Below are 22,059 nucleotides of genomic sequence, written 5' to 3' on the forward strand. Positions count from 1 at the left end.
ATTTCTCCACAGCTTGGGGACGATGAGTATCGAGAGGGAGTGGAAGAGCAATGTGAAAAGGTTTGCTGCTTCTGTATTCCCAGTCACCCCTCCAAAATGTAGTTCCATCTCCCCCCTGTTGAAATGCAGATGGCTAGCTCCTTGGGACAGGAACTCAATATATGTGGACCTTACACTGCAATGTACCATGTTATGCTGATTGATTAATAAAATCCTAATCACAGGTCACAGCAACTAAGCCAAAGTGCAGGAAGAGGCCAGGCCAGGCCAAGAACCAACCCCTGGCAGCATACGGCAGCGCTGGGCACGTGCTCCTGAAAAATGTTTGTTGTTGTTGAAAAATCTTTGAAGGCCCCATTGGGAGCTGTTAAGACTTGAGGAGGTTATCAGCATAGGCTTGTCTGTACGGGGCTGTGGCAGCCATTTCCACCCGCAGGGCAATCCAGCTTGCTATTTAAGAACCTTTTCACCATGTCATAACATGGCAGTACGAGGGGGTTTGTACCAAGCAGTTTAGCAGAAAGTACTCCACTGTCCCCAAACCCTTTTCTTCTCCCCTCTTCCCAGGCATGTCAGAGACTTGCCTGGGAATGTCAGCATGAAAGGGAACTTTTAACGAAAGTCAGTGATGTGTTTAACACCTGGCCAGGAAAACCCCTCCTCTTATCCCCAACCGCCTCCAGGGTAACCCAGAAGGCTTTCATTGCCTGCTCTGAGTCACAGCAAAAATTGCATGGAGAAAAGAAGGGAGAATCAGAGAAAACGTACTTTTCTACCCTCTCCCCGATTCATCTGTGGGATTATGGATTAGAGTCCTTGCTCCCTAATTAAAATTATGGAACAGGATACTAAGGTTGTCAGCCTCCAGGAGGGGCCTAGAGTTCTCCCAGAATTACAATTGATCCCTAGACTATAGCGATCAGTTCCCCTGGAGGAAACGGCTGCTTTTGAGGATGGACTCTATGGCATTATAACCCGCTGAGGTCTTTCCATAAACCTCACCCTCCTCAGACTCCACCCCTTAATCTCCAGGAATTTCCCAACCCAAAGTTGGCGACACGACAGGATATAGAGATGGCTACAAGCTTAGATGGCTTCAAAGGGATGAGACAAGTTCATGGAGAATATTCATGGAGGATGCCCATTTTCTGGGCATGGAGCAGGGGTCACTGGGTGTGTGTATGGTGGGGAGGTAGTTGTAAATTTCCTACATTGTGCAGGGGGTTGGATCTTATCTCGAAATAACATGTAAGAACAGAGACCTTTGTTGTGTTTTAACATACCTTGGGAACTTTTGGTGAGAGGTGGTATTCTAAAAGGTTGTCTTTTTCGGCTGTTGTTTGGCACACACATCACAGTGGGGGAAAGGGGAGACGGTGGGGTAATTTTCAGCAGCAAACTGTGCCCTGCCATGCAAGGACTAGTCTCGTCATGCACATCGCTTCTATTCAATTCTTTCTATTCACTGGGTACCTGTTTTCCGATACCCATCTCTTGCAAATCATTTCCCCTATTTTACCTTTTTGGAAGATGTTGAAATGCCTTTTCGAAAAAGGTCCAGCATAAGCTTTCATAGGCGAGAGCCCACTTCTTTGGATACAATACATAGAGGTAGAAATAGTTGAATCTCTCATATATCTCAGGGTACTGTAAATAAATTCCAGCATAAGCTTTCATAGGCGAGAGCCCACTTCTTTGGATACAATGAATAGAGGTAGAGATAGTTGAATCTCTCATATATCTCAGGGTACTGTAAATAAATTCCAGCATAAACTTTCATAGGCAAGAACCCACTTCTTTGGATACAATGAATAGAGACAGAGATAGTTAAATCTCTGGTGAATTTCAGGGTAATGTATAGGAAAGATAAGGCATTTGAAGCAGTGGGTTCAAGTGTACAAAAGCTTGTGCTGGGGGGTGGGGTGGAAACCTTTTTGGTCTTTAAGATACCAGAAGAGTCTTGTTTATTCTATCTGCAACAGATGTAAGACAGCTATCCCTCTGGAATTTTTAAACATGTAGGGGAAGGGGTTGTGGCTCAGTGGTAAAGCATCTGCTTTGCATGCCAAAGGTCCCAGGTTCTGTCCCTGGTCCCTCCAGTTAAAATGACCAGAAGTAGATGATGTGAAAGACCTCTAGCTGAGACCCTGCAGATACACGGCCAGTCTGTGCAGGCTTTGATGGACCAAAAGTCTGATTCAGCATAAGGCAGCTTTATGTGCGTTCATGTGGTGTGTGCCCTAACGCTATCTGCTTTTTGTAAAACTGAGACCACAACCTCATTTTAAAGATACCTTTAAACCTCACAACATATTGTGCCACTCCAGTAGCGCTGCTGCCGCTATGTCCATGCTGCATCTGTTCCATTTGGTTTGTGTGGCCTTGCCCTGACAACCAAGCACCATCAGCTTGGTGCACGAAAGAGATTGACGGGCAATCAGCCCCCTTTTCAAACCCCAAACCGCTTGCAATTTTTTGAGCATCCCTTTTGGACACTCAAAACCGTTCAGCGGACTTTTGCTTATATTTGCTAGGATGCTCACAAAATGCAAGCATGAACTCACATTTGCTCACCTCTTTCCTTTCCCTCCGCAAACTTTACTTTGGGGGAGGGAGGGTAATCAGGGCTCATTTTGAGGAGGAACGTGCAGGAACGCAGTTCCAGTAGTTCTCCAAAGAGGTCACATGTCAGGTGGCCCCACCCACCTGATTTTCAGCCATTTTGGGCCCGTTTTGGCCTGGATTGGGCCCAAAACAGCCAAGTTTGGTCCCAGAATGGCCAGGATCCGGCCTCTGATGGGTGGTAGATCACTCTCCTGCTCAGCAGTGGCCCAGTTCTGACTGTTTTGGACCCCTTTTCAGCCATTTTCAGCCCCTTTTTGCCATTTTGGGCCCAATTTCGGCCCTGAGTGGCCAGGATTGGGTCCAAAACAGCCAGGGTAGGTGATGTCAGGGGGTGTGGCATATGCAAATCAGTTATGCTAATGACATTTACAGTGATGTCAAGGGGCGTGACATATGCTAATGAGTTATGCAAATGAGTTATGCTAATGAGTTCCTCCAGCTCTTTTTCTACGAAATGACCCCTGGGGGAAATAACTTGCAATAAAGGACGGTTCTTTAAACAGAAGATAGTTTCTCCAGTTGAAGCCTGCCTTTCCTGTACATTACTTTTTACCAGGTGGATGCAGGATTGCTGAGATCTGCAATCTTCTAAATTGGATTGTGTAAACTACAATTCCCATCAACCCTGGTAATCCGGTAACTTGTAAACATGAGCTATATTATAAGGAATATGGTGGGTGGTGGTGACCAGAGTTGGTTTGCAATTGTGAGCTAACCAGCAATTGGAGAGAGGACAGGCATGCTTGACTTGGGAAGAAAACGAGCAGGGTATTTTCAAGCCCACTCGAGCGCACCGTTGCTAGTTAGGAGCTACGAGAAGCAAGCATGCGCACACATCATGCCCAAGTGGCTTTCCGTGATGACTCCTTTTCAAGCACCAGACAGCCTGTCTTTCTTTGGCACGAGAACCTCCAAGTCAGTTAACAAGCAAAACAAAACGCAAGAGCCGATAATGAACTTTCACATTATTTCAAACGTGCAGCTGAAATGCAACTCAGACGGACTGGTTGGCTGGAATACACCAACACTGGCCAGGGGAGCGGGAGGTATAAAGTGGGAGGAAAAGAAAATAACTCTTTACACATTGGCCAAAGTGGAGCTTGCATGACAGTGATTTAAAATTAAATGGAAAACAGAACACTCATCATCCACTTAGGCAATGTGTTATAGAGATGGAGAGAAACCCTGCTAGTTCACACCAATGGTCCGCTTAGTTCAGCGTCTTGTTTCTGCGTACCGGCCTTCCGCATGTCCTGGAAAGCCTGCAAGCAGGGGCACAGAGGCTAAAGTCTCCTCCTGTTCTTGCCACATAGGAACAGATAACCAAAGATATACTACATCCAGGCATGAATAAAAGAACATGAAAGACACTGCAGACTTGGCCATCCGGAAAAATCAGCAGTGGTTGAACATAGCCTAACTCAAACAGAACACAGTATCCTATTCCAGGACACTAAAATACTGGGCAACACTTCCAACTACTTCGTCAGATTGCACAGGGAAGCCATTGAAATTCATAAGCATAAGCACAATTTCAACAGGAAAGAAGAGACTTTAAGAATGAATAGAGCATGGTTTCCAGTCCTGAAAAACGCCAGGCTAACAAAATACTCTATGTCCTACAATAGCCCTGCAGAGAAGATTAGCATATCAAGCACCAATCCATATGCAACAGAACCTCCTCGGGATACAGTGAAGCCTCCCTTCATTAGCATTCCACACCCTGGGAAACTCTTATAGGATGACTCAGCCCAAATCCACCATCCTGAGTAGATATAAATTACCTGCCAACATCTTCTCCACACTGTGACACTGAGAGATCTCTGTCTTTTGGTGCTACACCTCTGAAGATGCCAGTCACAGCTGCTGGCGAAACGTCAGGAACTACAATGCCAAGACCACAGCTATACAGCCCGGAAAATCCACAACAACCATCGTTCTCCGGCCGTGTCTTTGACTATATAAAGATATACTACCTCTAAACATGGAGGCTCCATTTAGCCTTCAAGCAGCATCACTGCTGGTGGCTCACTCTGTGGTCACTCTCCATTATAGCTTTAATACTAAGGACTAGAAACCTGGAAGTGAAGGGGGTGCATACACAGGAGAACAGCATTAACACGGAGAGATCATCCAATCAACTAGAAAATATCAACGCCACTTTCTATGTTTCACCAAGTGTCCAGGAACACCGATCTAAAACTAGGGTGGCCAATTATGTTTTGCATTAGCTCTACTCTTGTGTTGTTAACTCTTTTTGACCAGCTCCTGCACCCAGGTTAGCAGTGAAGCTTTGCTTAGCATAGAAATGAGTGGTGTGGGATAAACAACCAATGGCTGCAACCTTAAGCATTGCCTTTACCTGTTCAAAGTCTAGCCGAGGAGGGTACTCTAGATGTTTTGAGCATGAGGTCTTGTTGTTCTCCACTTCCACCCCAAGCCAACCTGTCTCAGCAGATCCACACGAGAAGCCAAATGGTATGGAGCAGGGTTTTTTTTTTTTTGTTTAACCTCCAGGTGAATGTTTGGGATCCCTGAACAAAGATACCTGTCCTGGCATGCCGGGATAATCCCATACGCTCCCAGACTTTGCAGAAAAAGAGAGCGATTCCAAACCGAGCACTTAGAATGCCAAAGGTGGGCTCACAGGGGAAGGGCTGACAAAGGCGTCTTTAAAAGACAACGCCCTAGGGGGTAAAGTTTGCTCCGCCCACCTGCTAAGGACCAACTCAGGTGACCTTTTAAACCAGAGGCAGCCCTTGTTTCTAGAACAGTTGTGGAGGCTTCCACAAGGGACCGCGCAACACACGTCTCTCGACGCAACGTCCTGAACTCTTGAGGTGTTGATCCTGGCTTTTGTGACCATCTGAGCATGACTTTTGAATAGCTCTGATCGGGCACCCAAAGAATCCTGCAGGTGGCATTGATTTCGACAGGCCTGGCCTCAAGGGTTGGCATAGCTGGGCGCCCCTCAAGCCCCACAGCCTGGCAGAGTGCCCACTCCCCAACTGGAGACATCAAGTCAGTCCCCCAAGAACAAAAATGCCCAGAGGCAGTGGGGGAAGCAGAGCATACCAGAGAATCACACGCTGCAGCCTCTTCTTTCCCAGTCAGCCTGGAGGCCTGTGCTATGCTACAGAGTCACTTCCTTGCTCCTTGTAGACCCACCTGCGCTGATAAGTTTAAAAAGGTCCGAGTGGCCCTGTTTGCTTCCTTCAGCATAGCTGCAAGGGGAGGGGGACAAGGGAGCCATAATAGGAGACAAGGGCAACTGTCATGTCTGTACCCCTACATCCATGCCATTGTTCTAGGTGTTGAACCATTGCTAATACTGTGTCTTGGTTTCATTTTGCAAATGCTATAATCAACAATTTCGTTTCTCTCTCTAGCAGCCTGAGAACGCAGCTGTGTTATCTCTTTCTTTGAAACTCACTGAAGTGACCTTGCACTGTCTGCAATGTTGCCATTTCTTTTGTGCCTCTTTGTCCTGTCTAGCTGATGTATAAACTCCAGCAGAAGTTCCCAGACTTCTTCCCACGCAAACTTGTGGTTTGGGAGGGGGGAAATGATGGATTATTTAGAGCTGTACTTTTCTTAAATTTCTATTCCTATCAAGGAAGCATGTACTGCTTGGATGCTTTCTTGCCTCTGAGTAATTCTATGGAAATATATATGGAAAAGATTGGATTTCTGAATAAAACCATTTAATGAAGAGCTTGGCGTTCTTGTTGCAATGGTGCAGGGACTTGTCTACCATATCCTGTCATCCATAGCCTGACAGCAACTGAGATGGAGGTCAGAGCAGAACCACAGTTTGGGATGGGAATTTTGGTTGCAAAGGGGAAGGTCAGAGACAAGAGGTGCACTGGAGGGCCCACGAACACCCGGGGCCAATAAAAACCCGACAGCCGTCCTAGGTGTCGTGGGCTAGGCTAGCCCGAGCAGAGTAATCCAAGTCCAGTTCACAGTAATCACACTAGTTCAGAGCCAAGGGAGAGTTCAGAATCCAAAAGCCCAGTTCAGTCCGAAATCAGAGCTCGAATGCAATGCCAGGTGTGTCTCCAGAATCCAAAAAGCCGAGTCCAGTCTAGTCTGAGGTCAGTTTCCAATAGCATCCAGTCTAGGTGTGGGCAGGGGCAGGGGACAAGGTTCACGGAAGTGGTTGCAGGCATTCAACCCGTTGCTTCCACGCCTGGCAGTTCCTCCCGACTGGCTTTTATAGCCAGTTGTGGTTTGCAGCCAGCTGCTGGGGCTCCATCCTGCTGCTACTCATCCTTGCCCTCCAGCAGCTCATTTAAAGTTGCATTCAACAAGAGAGAAGGAGGTGCAAAACCTGGTGTCGTGGCCCAGCCTGGGCTCAGTGAGAGTGAGGACTTTTCTGGAGGAGAGGAGCCTTGTGTAGACAGCCAGGACTCCTCAGGAGAAGAGGAGCTCCGTGTTGCCAGCCCTAGCCCTGACTCAGCAGAACTGACTCAGTCAACTTTACATGTCAGCTCAGAAGGCGAGCACCGCGCTGTCTGTCCTGCAGCTCTAGCCTCTGCTTCTGTCTGGCGGTGATCTTTAGGTGTGGGTTAACCTGAGGGGTGGAAGCCCCTGGCTGGGCTTCCCCGGTAGTTTCGGAAGTCCCTGGCTGAGCTTCCCCAGTGCGATTGAGGCTGGAGAGTGCTGGTGGCCCTGTCTCAGAGCCAAGCTACAAGTGATGCCTGATGCAGGTTGGACACTTGTCAGCTTCCCTCAAGTTTTGATGGGAAATGTAGGCGTCCTGGTCTTGCAGCTGTAATGGAGAGCCAAGCTGTAAAACCAGGACGCCTACATTTCCCATCAAAACTTGAGGGAAGCTGACAAGTGTCCAACCTGAGTAAGGCGTCACTTGTAGCTTGGCTGTCTGGTGCTGGCTGTGAACTCGGATTAGCCAGCAGCTGTGGTTCCTCCTGATCCCTGGCTTCTGCTGAGTCAAGGCTAGGGCTGGCTGCACAGAGCTCCTCTTCTCATGAGGAGTCCTGGCTGTCTACACAAGGCTCCTCTCCTCCAGAGAAGTCCTCGCTCTCACTGAGCCCAAACTGGGCCACGACACCAGGTTTTGCACCTCCTTCTCTCTTGTTGAATGCAACTTCAAATTCAGAAAAGATCCATTGCAATGCAAGATCCATTGCAATGCAAAAATAGTTTAGACCGTTGACTGATGGCACTATGCATTGCCACTTGTCTATCTTGCCAGTGGCACTTTGGCTGAAGAGGACATGGGGTAACTGCCAGTTGTAGCTCTCATAGAATGAAAGAATTGCACGATTCAACTTCAAGTACAACCCATCCCCCAATTACCACATTGGGATGAACGAACATTCCCTTATTTGTTTCAATTACATTTTTTATTAGCAGTTTCACTTCATTGCTTTGTGGAGATCTATTTGTATTATTCCTGCACTGGGCAGTTTTTATATGCATTGTATATGATATTTTCACATGCAGTGTATATCATATATACATATAGAGAATAGTGCTGTTTTATCCAAGCACAACTAATGTTGAAAATAGGGATTTGCCTGGACCCTGGTTCCTTTGGATTCCTTGCCTTTAGCAAGTGCAAACATCAGTGATGGTTAGAAGGGAACCGGTTGTCTGAGGTGGCCTGGCAAGGTCAACTTAAATCCATCCAATTTTTTTTTCTTCACAGTATTCCCCGTTGCTGAAGAAGCTCTACTGTCAGATTGCAAAGACGTGCCCGATCCAAATCAAAGTGTCGACGCCTCCTCCACCGGGTACCGTTATCCGGGCCATGCCTGTCTACAAAAAGGCGGAGCACGTGACAGAGGTGGTGAAGCGGTGCCCGAATCACGAACTTGGGCGTGACTTTAATGACGGTGAGGAAATATCATTGCCCCCCCCCAATTCTTCACTAGAGGGTCAATTCACGTGTTGCCCTCTTTATAAAGAAATGCACGGAACAAATCCCTCCCTTCTCTCCCTGTTATTATTTACCTTAATTATTAGAAGACATCAACCAATGGCTTGAATAAAGAAACCTGCAGTGTGGGTTAAAAGGGCTACAGTGCTTGGGCTGTAATCCACAAGAATATTGCTTCTCCAAGTGCATCAAGAGGGCAACAAGGGATTCTTATAGCGAAGGGGGGAAATCATAAGACTGTCAGTTCCCAGTTGGGAAATGAATGGAGATTTTGGGAATGGATCCTGTGGAGGGCAGAATTTGAAGAGAGGCTCAGCAGGTTGAATGCCATAGCACCAAGCTACAAGAGACGAATTACATGAGGAAGAGCACGTGAAGGGAGTCGCAATGTTAGCAGGGAAGCTGAGTTTTAAAAGTGATCGGAAGGCTTTGTCAGTTTCCCCTCTCTACAGAGCCAGGGAGATCCCTGCTCAGAGGGTTTGTTAATTTCCTCTTTGCTTCCTAGAAGGGGAGGTGAAACTGTCAGAGCCTTCACTTCCAATTTTAAGAGGCAAAGAGGAAATAAACAAACCTTCTGAGCAGCCATCTCCCTGGCTCTGTAGAGAGGGGAAACTGACAAAGCCTTTCTATCTCCTTTAAAACTCAGCTTCCCTGCTAACATTGCGACTCCCTTCATGTGCTCCTCGTGTAATTTGTCTCTTGTAGCTTAGCTCATAGATTCCATCCTCCAAAGCAGCCGTTTTCTCCGAGGGAACTGACTCCTGTCATCTGGAGATCAGTTGTAATTCCAGGAGATCTCCAGGATCCACCTGGAGGTTGACAACCCTAGCAGACTGTCTACTCTAATGAGCATTACTGACAGCCAAATATCCCCACGCTTGATCCAAAGCGGCTTACATCAGAGCATTTTGGTAAGATGCTCGCAAAATGCACACATAGACTATGCTTGCACCTGCGCACACAGTTCTGCTTTAAACTTGCATTCTTTGTGTCCGCAGGTTTATCGGCTCCCGCCAGCCACTTAATCCGCGTGGAAGGCAACAACCTCTCTCAGTACGTGGATGATCCTGTCACCGGGAGGCAGAGTGTGATGGTTCCTTATGAGCCTCCCCAGGTAAATCTTTCTTGCTGTCAGGAGAATGAACGGCTGCAGAAGGTACTTGGAATAACTCGGGTCTGGCCTGTTTATGTTATGCGACAGAATGTGATGGTAGAATCCTAAGCCAGTAGCTAGTTTTGTATGCTGAAGTCAGAGAGGCGGAGTTAGGACAGACTCCCCCCCCCCCCCCGGAGGGCTGTTCAATATTGAGCTTCCTGAGTTCACAGCCACTTGCAGGGATAAGGGCCATTTTCACACTACTAACCTGCTTCCATAACGTTGCAAAACGTCGTGCAAAAAACGCAGAAGATAGCGTCTTCTTGCAAGAGTTTTACACAATGTTGCGCAAAACTTGTAATGTCGCGCAAAACTCTCTCAAGAGGACGCTATCTTCCGCGTTTTTTGTGCAACGGCTCGCAATGTTACGGAAGCAGGTTAGTAGTGTGAAAACAGCCATTGTGTTTTATCGCTGTAGACGCCTAAGTGGCAACAAATAGAAGGACCAAGGAAAATGGAAAGGGTTGGTGCTCCCCCTGCTGTTGGGCAGAAGTACTGCGCCTTTAATTTTGCTCCCAATTAGGACACGTTCTCAACTTGTGCAAAATGGGTTATTTAAGCAAACTTCTCCTCTTTTCAGTTTAGCTCATCTTGCATTCCTTCCTTGTCTATCTTCTGTGCCTGTCTCAGACTGTGAGCAGGCAGGGAGCTGGACTTGGTTTATGTAGGTATTCAATGAGCAGCTGCTACTGTCTTTTGAACATTGTTAGCCATTCATTAGCAAGATTTAGACCTCCAGAAGCAGGTAATACTTTATCATTATTATACACTTTTGAGAATGCAAGGTATTTCACACCAGCCTTCCCACCTTACATACAAAAGATAATCCATTGGTGGGTCAACCAGAGCATAGCTTTCCACATGCCTAGGGTACCTTCTAAGTTTGCAGAGAAAATACTCAGTTTTTAAAAGAGCGGGATTAAATAACATTTTAAAAGATCTTGCAAGGCTGTACCATGAGATCTTGGATGACCTAGGCAACCGAAAACAAGTCTGATGGGGCCCAGAGCAAGAGGGGAAGGCTCGGGGGTGGTGGTGGAGGGGCACGGATAAAAAATTCTCCTCCTCTCTGTGCCCTTGCCAGCCCTGTTCTTGTATATTAAGTTGTTGTAAACCCGGTCACACCCTGACCAGGATAGCCCAGGTGAGCCTGTTCTCGTCCGATCTTGGAAGCTAAGGAGGATAGGCCTTGGTTAGTAATTGGATGGGAGGCCTCCAACGAAGACCAGGGTGGCAGAATCGGGTTCCCAGGTGCCCTCTGGTGGCAGGCAAACTCCCGGGGATTTGCCCCCTCATCCGCCTATCACTCAGAAATGAGCTGGAGGGGGCAAACTCCCTTCCACCACCAGCAGGCACCCCAGGAGCTCATGCACGGCACACGCTCCCACTAGGCGCTGCAACGTCACTTCCGTAAGTGACGTCATGCTGAGGGAGCATCCCTGTGCTCCATGTGGGGCTGATTTGGGCCCCCAACCAGCTGAATCCGAGCCGTGCGGAATGTGGGAGCGCTCCTGCAGCCGGTGCGATGACATCACTTACAGAAGTGACGACGCTGCATGCACAGCATGGTGATGTCGTCATGCCACCGCCGGAGCATCTGCGCAAAGATTTGAACCGGGGCAGACAAAGGTAAGTGCCCGGTCCAAACCCTCCCGGTGGGAGGCTAGAGGGACCTGGCAGCCCTATTGCAGAGGCAGGCAGTGACCAACCATCTCTGTTAGTCTCTTGCCGTAAAAACCCCGCTACGGGTTGCCATAAATCAGCTATGACTTGAGGGCACGCTCCACCACCATCCAAACCTGGTCACAGCCCTATATGCCCCCCGCTTCCAACACACACATATACAGAACAGGGGATAGCAAAACAGGTGAGTCTCCAACCAGGGACATCTTGATGCACGGTTCAGTTATAATAATAATAACATTCGATTTATATACTACCCTTCAGAACAACTTAATGCCACACACAGAGTGGTTTACGAAGCGTGTTGTTATTATCCTCTGAACAATCACCCTGTGAGGTGAGTGGGGCTGAGAGAGCTCTGATAAGCTGTGACTTACCCAAAGTCACCCAGCTGGCTTCAAGTGGAGGAGTGGGGAATCAAACCTGGCTCTCCAGATTAGAGTCCTGCTGCTTTTAAATACTACATGAAAAGTGGCTACTCAGCCCTGTTAGTTAGGCTAGCATTAATGGTCTCTTAGTAATAGTTTACACATCTGAACGTTCTGTGAACCTCATCTATTTTATATTCCTGCAACAGTTCCAAGAACTCTCTAAAATGGGACAGCATTAGCGCTCCCAGAAGATGGGAGGCTGAAACTACGGTAGGGAGGGAGGGGTGTCTAAGCCCACCTAGTAAATTCATGACAGAGGTTAAATTTTTAAAAACCCAAGAAATTCCTTTCATAGCAAGAAAAAAAGTGTCATAATTCTCACCCATCTTGCGTCAACCTGAGAAATCTCTGCTTTAGTGTCTGTTGTGAGAATCAGCCCCCCGATTCTTGATGTTTGTACCGTTTCTGGTTTTCTTGCACCCATTAAAGAGTACGCATTTCCCCAATTTTATCCATGCATCAATAAATCAGCATTGTATGTTCGTCATACGTATAACTGCCAACCATCACATAGATAAATCTCGCTACACTGCACCAGTGTGAGAAATTAACCCTTATCTCTTTGTTCTTTTTGAGCAGGTGGGTACCGAATTCACAACCATCCTCTACAACTTTATGTGCAACAGCAGTTGCGTGGGTGGGATGAACAGGCGGCCCATTCTCATCATCATCACCCTCGAGACCAGAGAGTGAGTCAGTCGTGCCGAGACCAGTTCTGCAGACTCACCATGCATCCTTTGGCTGCCAAGGGAGAGCCCGGATGGGCCCGTGTGGCCAAAATGGCTACCAAGGGAGAGCTGGGATGGGCTCGTGTGGCCAATATGGCTGCCAAGTGAGAGCCCGGATGGGCCCATGTGGTCAATATGGCTGCCAAGGGAGAGCCCGGATGGGCTTGTGTAGCCAATATGGTTGCCAAGGGAGAGCCCGGATGGGCCCATGTGGTCAATATGGCTGCCAAGTGAGAGCCCGGATGGGCTTGTGTAGCCAATATGGCTGCCAAGGGAGAGCCCGAATAGGCTCGTATGGCCAATATGGCTGCCAAGGGAGAGCCCAGATGGGCCCATGTGGCCAATATGGCTGCCAAGGGAGAGCCCGGATGGGCCCATGTGGCCAAAATGGCTGTGGATGGAGAGCCCATTCCCTTTTGCTGCTATACCATACTAGGTCTCCGGTGTTGTATCCAGAAGAGGTTGTACATAGGATACATAAGAAATTGCAGAGGGCATGGATCCATCACATCCACATTGCACCATGCCAGCGACTTTTCTTCTGGTGCAAACTGGAAGTGATGTCATCGTATTGGAGTTACTCTCTATGAGTCACCAAAACCTTTTACATCATAGAGTGTTGCACTGATGAGATGACATCACTTCCACTTTGTGCCGGAAGTGATGTAGCTTTGTTGGTGTGATGCCAAATCACTCCCCCACCCCAGGAAATAGCGGATCCAGGACAGGCATTCCCCGACCCAGACCTGGGAAATAGCAACCTTAGCTGTACATCCCCACTTAAAGACTTTACTCGTCTATTGGGGGTTGACTTTTACTTTGCTTCTCAGCGGGCAGGTTCTGGGACGAAGGTCCTTCGAAGGTCGGATTTGCGCTTGCCCTGGCAGAGACCGGAAAGCAGACGAGGACCATTACCGAGAGCAGCAAGCCCTCAACGAAAGCGCAGCCAAGAACGGCAACCCCAACAAGCGGAGTAAGTCAGCGTACGATGACTGATTCTGTTCGAAAGGCCAGAAGTTTGGGTCCTATGCAAGAGGGCGGATGCTCAGGGTGGGAGGGCTGGAATGCCTAATGGGAGCGCCACCCAGGCCGAAGGAAGCAGGTGTGAGATTCCAGTGTTGTCTTTAACTAGACAAGTATCTCGCCTCTTGCCAATGGATCTTGCTTCCCAGAAGCCTTTGCTCTATCAGAGAAGGGCTGACCCTCTACTCCTTATTCCTCTCCCCCCCCTAGCTTTCAAGCAGAGTCCTCAAGGGATTCCAGCACTAGGGCCTGGCATTAAGAAAAGGCGGCATGGGGAAGAAGAAATGTATTACGTGCCAGTAAGTAGTCAATATTTGTGGAAGCGAGTGGGTGAATGTGGGTCACAGAATCACAGGGTGGGAAGGGGCCATACAGACCTTCTAGTCCAACCCCCTGCCCAATGAAGGATGAGCCTAAAGCATCCCTGACAAATATTCATCCAGCCTCTTCTTGAAAACTGCCAGTGAGGGGGAGCTCACCACCTCCCTAGGCAGCTGATTCTACCTTGGAACTACTCTGACCGTGAAAAAGTTTTTCCTAATATCCAGCCGGTACCTTTCTGCATGTAATTTATGCCCGTTGCTTCAAGTCCTATCCTCTGCTACCAACTGGAACAGCTCCCTGCCCTCCTCCAAATGACAGCCTTTCAAATATTTAAAGAGAGCAATCATGTCCCCCTTCAATCTCCTCTTCTCCAAACTAAATATTCCCAAGGCCCTCAGCCTTACCTCGTAGGGCTCAGTCTCCAGACCCCTGATCATTCTCGTCGCTCTCCTCTGCACCCTCTCGCTTTTGTCCACATCCTTTTTGAAGTGAGGCCTCCAGAACTGCACACAGTACTCCAGGTGCGGCCCAACCAAGACAGTATAGAGAGGGACTATGACCTCCTGCGATTTTGATGCAATGGCCCAGGCTTCTAAGCCGTAAGAAAGATCCGGTGGACACCACAAGTGATAAATAAATTGTATGTTGGCCCCAGAAACATAATTAAAAGATTCCATAGTTGGGCCATTAGCAGAGTCTATTGTTTGCAGTGAAAGCATGATCATAGGTGGTGTGAGCTGGTTCTTCTGGCTGCAGGAGAGAAAATAAGAAAGCATACACTTGTTTATACTTAGAAAGAAAATAGAGTTCTTTATTGTAGGAACTCTGATAGGAAAGGAGGAGAGAAAGATCCTATCTACCTATCTAGTCTAAGGATTGACATAGATGCTAGGACAAGTCCTGCATCCATGGAGGCGAGATGGAGGGGAAGATGAGATGGTGGCTAGAACAAAGCCAAGAAGAGAAGAGGAAGAAGGAGGAAGTCCTGAGAATAGCAATCTACATATCAAAGGATAGTCAGAGCAGTAAACAGAATGCCCTGACCTCTCTGTCTTTCTAACTCTTTGGTTTGTCCGCCTCTGAAACCTGAGGAAAGGGACAGCACTGAGTCCTCCTTTTCTAACAACATGGACCCCCGATCTCTTTTGCTGAGGGGATGGAGCTTAGCGTGGTCTTCTCTGATGCAGGTTCGCGGCCGAGAGAACTTTGAGATCTTGATGAAAATTAAGGAGAGCTTGGAGCTGGTCGAACTCGTCCCTCAGCAACTGGTTGACTCGTATCGTCAGCAGCAGCAGCAGCTCCTGCAGCGCCAGTGAGTTCCACCAAAGCTATGTTGTTGTTGTTGTTGTTGTTAATATTTATATCCACCATCAAATGGTCAACCCAAGTCCAAACATACACAGAATTATCTTGGGAGAAAGCCACACCTAGTTCCATGATCCTTTGGTGAATTTGATTTCTACTGGCTGTACGATTCTCCTTGTTCTCACGCAGGACTCACCTTCAGCCCCCTTCCTCCTATGGCCCAGTTCTGTCACCGATCAACAAGCTCCACACCGGGGGAATCAACAAATTGCCATCGGTGAACCAACTAGTGGGGCAGCCACCTCAGCATGGCCCCGGTGCAGGGCCGAATCTTGGACCTATGGGTGAGGACCTAGTGCAGAAATATAGGACTATTGCCTTTGTGCCGTACTCTTATCCTGCTCTTTCTCTAGAATGCTCAGAGCTGCTTATGTAGGACACCAAGGTGCCACTGGATACTTCCGCTTGCATCCAGCTCGCTAGGGTTTTCACAGGGTCAAAGACCCTTCCACGACAGCCCCAAACATTCCTTGAATGTTGTTGCTGAGGGCCTCAGGAACAGGACAGAGGGGCACTCGGGGCTGCCACAGAAGGGGAGAAGTGTGGAAATCACACTCCATAGGCCTGCAGAAATATTAGTCTGGATTCAGCCCCTCTGGTGTTCCTCGAGCAAACACAGGCAAGCACTGAGCAAGTGTGTTGTATGGAGGGCATTGTGTCAAGGTGTACGGGAGGGGGTGCAGAATCCCAAGAGGGAAACTGAATTCTGTGCCTTATACAGTACTGTATTTTTTTCTCTCTCTGTGCTGTTCTGGAAAAGCAGAACACAAACTCCTTGGCCTAGGGTTACCAGTCCCCCAGTGGGAGCAGGGGACCCCCCACGTTCACCTTTCACCTCCTGGCCAATGGGGGTAAAAGTGCAGGAACAGGCCTCCTGGGCTCGCTCCTGGGGTCATGTGATGATGTCACTTCCTGGGAGTGACAATTATTCCAACCTCGAGAGCGCTCCCATGCAATGACGTCACCCAGAAGTGGTGTCACCGAGAAGTGATGTCATCACGCAGGCATGAGGAAAGTGCCAGATACCCACCCTCCCACCGGGAGGGTAAGGAAATCTGGTAACTCTACCCCGGTCTGCTAACACAGGCATGTGACCACAAGCTCTTTTGTCCCCAGGCCCTGGAATGCTGAACAGCCACAGCATGCAGTCTAACGGAGAAATGAACGGAGGCCACTCTTCCCAGGCAATGGTCTCCGGGTCGCACTGCACTCCCCCTCCACCCTACAACCCGGACCCGAGCCTCATCAGGTAGGGGTGAGGTCGCTGGACATGCCACACATCTCCTGTTGTTTTAACCTCGCACTAACTGTTGCAACTGGCTGCTAGCCCTGCCTGAGAAATCACTGCTCAATTAGAAAAACAATATGATGCCAGAGATTAATAATAATGTCGCTCCGTCAATGTGTGTAGGGCTTAAAGGAGTTCAAGGAGGAAGGCTCCTGCCCCGAGAAGCTTACACTCCAAAATTTGACTACAGAGGGAGTGTGTAGGGTGGTGGAAGTTGGATTAACTATGGGAGAAACGAGCATTTTCTTCATTCCAGTTGAGCTGATTTAGGTTGCATTCGGGAACTAAGATGACTGAGAGCCTTGCTACAAGTGACATTTTACACGTGAAGGATTGATCATTTTCGCAAGTCTTTCTGGGAACTGAAGTCTCTCTCCCCTGCCCCTTTTCCTTCTGTTCCTTCCCCTCTCTGTTAGAATGGCTGCCTGAAGAGACGGAGAAAGCCTACGGAAACAGCAGCTTTTGCAAATCGTCTTGCTGGGGTGGGGGGGGATGCTCTGGAGAAACCTGAGAAAGTTGCAGCTGCCCACCCCCAAAGATCGTTGAGAGCAGGCTTGTGACTGGAGGAACGATTTGCAAAAGCTGCTGTTGCCGCAGGCTTTCTCTGACTTTTCAGGCAGCGATTCTAACAGTTCTAACAGAGAGGGGAAGGACACTCGGACTTCACCGACATGTCAGCTTTCTCCAGAGCATCCCCCACCCCCCAGCAAGACGATTTGCAAAAGCTGCTGTTGCCGTAGGCGTTCTCTGTCTCTTCAGGCAGCCATTCTAACAGAGAGGGGAAGGAACAGAAGGAAAAGGGGCGGGGGAGAGGGACTTCAGTTCCCAGAAAGACTTGCGAAAATGATCGAGTGTCCTTCACGTGTAAAATGTCACTTGTAGCGAGGCTCTCAGAAAGTCTTGCTTGAGAGCTCCTTGGCCATCACAGACTCAAACTCTCTCCCAAGCACCCTTTCAACTCACATTTCACCTGATTATGGCTTCTGCTCATGAATGTTGCCCTGTACATGGCGGAGGTTCATCACCCAGCATTTACTGGCCACGTCCAGATGGCATGAGCAATGCACCAAGATACCCCAGTAGTCCCAGCACATCACTGTGGCATCTGAGTGGTGCCACATTCCGTGCGCCTAACACTGTAAAACGAGACCAGGATACTTTGGCTGGTACCAAAAATTGCAACTTCAGGTAATACTGAGAGCGATTGGAGTGGTAGCCAAGGAAGGGCCCAATCTACCACAATCTTCCAGCACAACGCAGCCTGTGATAAAGGTTTCAGCACTTCCGGAGGATTTAACCACCGCCTTTATGTTCCAATGTTTGTTTTCCTTTCTGCAGTTTTCTAACAGGCCTGGGGTGCTCAAACTGCATTGACTATTTCACTTCACAAGGGTTACAGACTATTTACCACCTGCAGAACTTGACCATAGAGGTAAATACTTCCCGGGGAAAGCTCTTCTCCTGGCTTCATTACTCTTAGCTGTCGCTCGTGCAGCCCGGCCAGATGCGACAATAGGAGGTGCAACTAATAGACCCTTGCTTTTCCAAAATGTTCAAATTGCAGTCACGGGATTGGGGAGGCCGCACTAATTCGAATTGGGGTTGTGGTGCAAGAGGAAGGTGACTGTACACCATTTCCACAATCCCAAGCACCCCGCAGAGCAATTATTTCCCCTGTGAGGCATCTATTAATAGATCTCCTATCGTGGCATTTGGCTCTTAAAACATGAAGGAAGTGTTTGGGGGTGGGTGCATAAAAGTGGGAGAGTGGGGAGGAAGGGAAGCTTGTCATTTGCCATGAACCTTGCAGGCCACTAAGGCAGGAGCCCGGAATCTTGTAGAAAGATGGACTTCAAGCGACTTCTACTCTCTGTCCACTTTGCAGACCCCGTTTTGTTCATTTCACTCCTCCCAGCAATTCTATTCCAGCGGTTACAGCATCCATGAATCAATGGTTAATTATCAGTTGTTGCATAACCCCTGCTTTTCTTTTTGCCTTCAAACAAGCGCTTATTTTTTTTTATGATTGTCAAAGTGTTCTTATGAAATTATGATAATATTTTTCAAATGAGAAGTGGCTTTGAATGCGATGAGAAAAGCAGAGCCAGTTTGGTGGAGTGGTGAAGAGCGGCAGGACTCTCATCTGGAGAGCCAGGTTTGATTCCCCACTCCTCCACTTGAAGCCAGCTGGGTGACCTTGAGTCAGTCACAGCTTCTCAGAGCTCTCTCAGCCCCACCCACCTCACAGGGTGTTTGTCGTGGGGATAATAATAGCATACTTTGTAAACCGCTCTGAGTGGGTGTTAAGTCATCCTGAAGGGTGGTATATAAATTGAATGTTGTTGTTATCCTCTCCCTCCTCGCCAAAAGAACAGATAATTAACACTGATTCAAGAATGCTGTGACCATAAACAAACAAGGGGGCATTCTCTGCCCTTAGCAGGCTGTACCTACTGACCTACCACTGCCAAACTCTATCCTTCAAGCTCTGAGCCTGTGCTTTAGACAACCCTAAACATCCACGGATCAGATGCCACACTTTGCACGAGACCCAGTCTGTGTTTGCATCCCAGTTCTGCGTAATTGGCTGTAGACACCTTTTCCACTCTGGGCCGCAAGAACTGAATAGAAAATGACGGTCGTCAAGACATCTTGGTTTTTCATTGGCAGCTGGGGCCAGTTGCACATTAGCCTAGACTCAAACCTTGCTTACAACTAACCCTGTGAAGTTTGGTGTTTTGCCGTTTGTTTTTAAGCAAATTTCTTGCGTGATCAAGTCCTTCTCCGCTTGCTGAGACGGCCCAGACATATTAATGCATCGTACTTGCTTTTAACTGAATTAACGAGTTAACCAAATGTGGCCATTTTCCCATACGAAGCTTCAAGGAGTTGCTTGAAATTGGCTCTTCAGATGGAAAGAAAGCCTGCATTGGCTGCAACCTCCTTCTCTTCCAAATTTGATATTGCATAAACTGCATTCTTAAGTGGCATGAAAACCAAAAGAGGGACTTGGTTATGCTTCTGGAAACATCTCCGTCTCAAACATTTGCATTAACAAATGCCAGCCCTGAGTGCCTCTGGGCATGTACTGAATGCTCCATTTGCATAATTGCTGCATTTCCTCTGTGCAAGAGTTTCGGGCCACCTTCATGCAGAACTGTAAGGTTGGGTACACACAGACCTAAGTGGTTTTACCCAGTTCTTTTCCCCAGTTTCTGTGCCCAAATGATTTTATATGCACCATCCAGAATGTTGGAAGTCAGTTGTACCCTGTTCAGGTTTTAATAAAAATCATTCTTGTTGATAAAATAAAACAGGAGTCTAATGGTAAAGACTAACAAACTACATTGCAGCAAAAAATTCCATGCATTAGAGATCATCAGCTGTACAGCCAAGTTCTAAGCATGCACAGAGTGCTTCATTTGCATAGACTCAGTCTCAGGCACCTGAAGACATTGAGCTTGAACTCCTAAAAGTTTATGCTGGAATAAAATTTTGTTAGTCTTTAAGGTGCCGTTGTATTCCTGTTGTATTTTGCTGCAACAACTTTCCCTTGGGAATAATCGGGCTGCATCCTGTAGACTCGAAGCAATCTTCTTCCAGTGCATGGTGGCTCTGTAGAAGGCTGAACAGATCAGTAGAATCCAATCCTATAATCTTGGCAATGTCTTCCTTGGCAGGATCTCGGAGCACTGAAGATCCCGGAGCAATACCGGATGATTATCTGGAGGGGCCTCCAGGAACTGAAACAGGGTCACGACTACGGAGCCCAGCAGCTGATCCGCTCCAGCAGCAATGCCTCCACCATCTCCATCGGCACGTCCGGGGAGCTGCAACGGCAGCGTGTCATGGAAGCTGTACATTTCCGTGTGCGCCATACAATCACCATCCCGAACCGCAGTGGAGCTGACGAATGGGCGGACTTTGGATTCGACCTACCGGATTGCAAATCCCGCAAACAGTCCATCAAAGAGGAGTTCACAGAGGGAGAAATCAACTGAACGGTTTCCTTGAGCGTTTGGAGCCACCAAACGAGGACAGAAAGAGGATTTGAAAGGTGCTTGGAACAAGCCTTGCGGAACCACAGAAAGTATTTTTTTTCAGAGCTCAAGTGGCAAAATGTCACTGTTGTGCCGCGGAAGTCCATTGCTACGTATCTTCCTGGGCAAAGCGGGTCTTGCTCTTTTCATGCCAATGAAACTACAAAAGGAAACTACTGTTCAGGAGTGTTCAGCAGCGAACCCTGAGCATGTTTAAAATGGAACGAATTTTCTGCAAAATATCCACATCCAATTCACACTGCGATGTGAAGGACTGGTTCGTTGCGTTCATTGTGGTAGGCGTGCACTCCTTCCTTTCCCCTCTTTCAAGTCATCCAAGATGGCTGAAGCCTTTCTCCTTTGGTGAAAGCGGGGTCGACCCTTTCTCGTTGTCCTCAACTGGGTCGTCTCCACAGCCAAATGGTACCAAACAACTTCAGTGACTTCTCTTCCAAACGGACTGCCAAAAAAAGTGTTCGTTTTCTTCAAAGCTTTGCAGAACGGCAAAGCAGCTCCTAGAATCTGGTAATTCCCCATGACATTTATATTAGCTAGTTGAAAAGTGCTCGTGTCGCAAAAAGGTTCGCCAGACCTATTGTATATACGATATACGCACCGTGTTGTTGTAAAGTTTTATTTGCCATGTAAGCTATTATCAAAAACACAGACTGACATGAAGAGGCAGGGATTTCATCATTCTTTCCCTAGCCTACAAAGTTGGAAATTCCTCACTTGAAAAGATTATCATTTTGGTCTTTTGGACTGATTCTAAAGAAAACTTTCAAGAAGCCATTGCATTGGAATTAATGGACTTGAATTAGAATTAATGGTGAAATTCTATAATTATATTCCATTCACACACACACACACACACACAATTATTTATAGTGGATGCTAATTGTTTTTCACCTGTTATCCCCATAGAATAATGGGATTTCTTAGTTTTCAAGACTACCATGCAGAGGTGTGATTTCCAATGGAGCAGGAGCAGACTCGGAAATTAAATGGCCCTGGAACAAGCCCACCTGAGTAGCCCTTGGGGTCCATCAAGATATTACGTGCATTGATGCCCCTGCTAAAAAGCCCATTCTGCTGTTTCTTCTATACATTGCATTTTAATCCCATCCTACTGCCAAGAAGCTCTAGAAGGAATCCATAGTTCTCCCTTCCTCATTTTATTCTCACAACAACCTTGCAGAGTAGATGTATTGTCGAAGGCTTTCACGGCCGGAGAACGATGGTTGTTGTGGGTTTTCCGGGTTGTATTGCCGTGGTCTCAAGACCACGGCAATACAGCCCGGAAAACCCACAACAACCATCTTGCAGAGTAGGTTAGTCCAAGGGAATGACTACTTTGAAGTCACCTGGCAAGTTTCATGGCCAAACGTGGATTTGAAGAGAGATCTCCCAGAGCCTAGCCCATCACTCTAACCACTGCACCACACTCCTCTCTCTGAACACCTCTATTCCAACCGAAGGGCTAATTCGCAA

The 22,059-nt window shown here is 47.8% G+C and overlaps 1 protein-coding gene across 1 annotated transcript in view; it reads left to right on the plus strand.

Moving 5' to 3' along the window:
• Window positions 1-21,820, plus strand: part of TP73 (tumor protein p73) — a 64,376-nt gene extending 42,556 nt beyond the window's left edge. The window contains exons 3-12 of the mRNA XM_055001253.1: window positions 8,300-8,486; window positions 9,529-9,644; window positions 12,380-12,489; window positions 13,359-13,501; window positions 13,762-13,850; window positions 15,063-15,187; window positions 15,370-15,524; window positions 16,357-16,489; window positions 17,867-17,960; window positions 20,209-21,820. Of these exons, the coding sequence (XP_054857228.1) occupies window positions 8,300-8,486; window positions 9,529-9,644; window positions 12,380-12,489; window positions 13,359-13,501; window positions 13,762-13,850; window positions 15,063-15,187; window positions 15,370-15,524; window positions 16,357-16,489; window positions 17,867-17,960; window positions 20,209-20,529 (1,473 nt within the window). The 3' untranslated portion in view covers window positions 20,530-21,820. The remainder of the gene's footprint in view (window positions 1-8,299; window positions 8,487-9,528; window positions 9,645-12,379; window positions 12,490-13,358; window positions 13,502-13,761; window positions 13,851-15,062; window positions 15,188-15,369; window positions 15,525-16,356; window positions 16,490-17,866; window positions 17,961-20,208) is intronic.
• Window positions 21,821-22,059: the final 239 nt, after the last annotated feature.

Source organism: Eublepharis macularius, chromosome 17 (assembly GCF_028583425.1).
Source record: "Eublepharis macularius isolate TG4126 chromosome 17, MPM_Emac_v1.0, whole genome shotgun sequence".
In the NCBI taxonomy this organism is placed as follows: domain Eukaryota; kingdom Metazoa; phylum Chordata; class Lepidosauria; order Squamata; family Eublepharidae; genus Eublepharis; species Eublepharis macularius.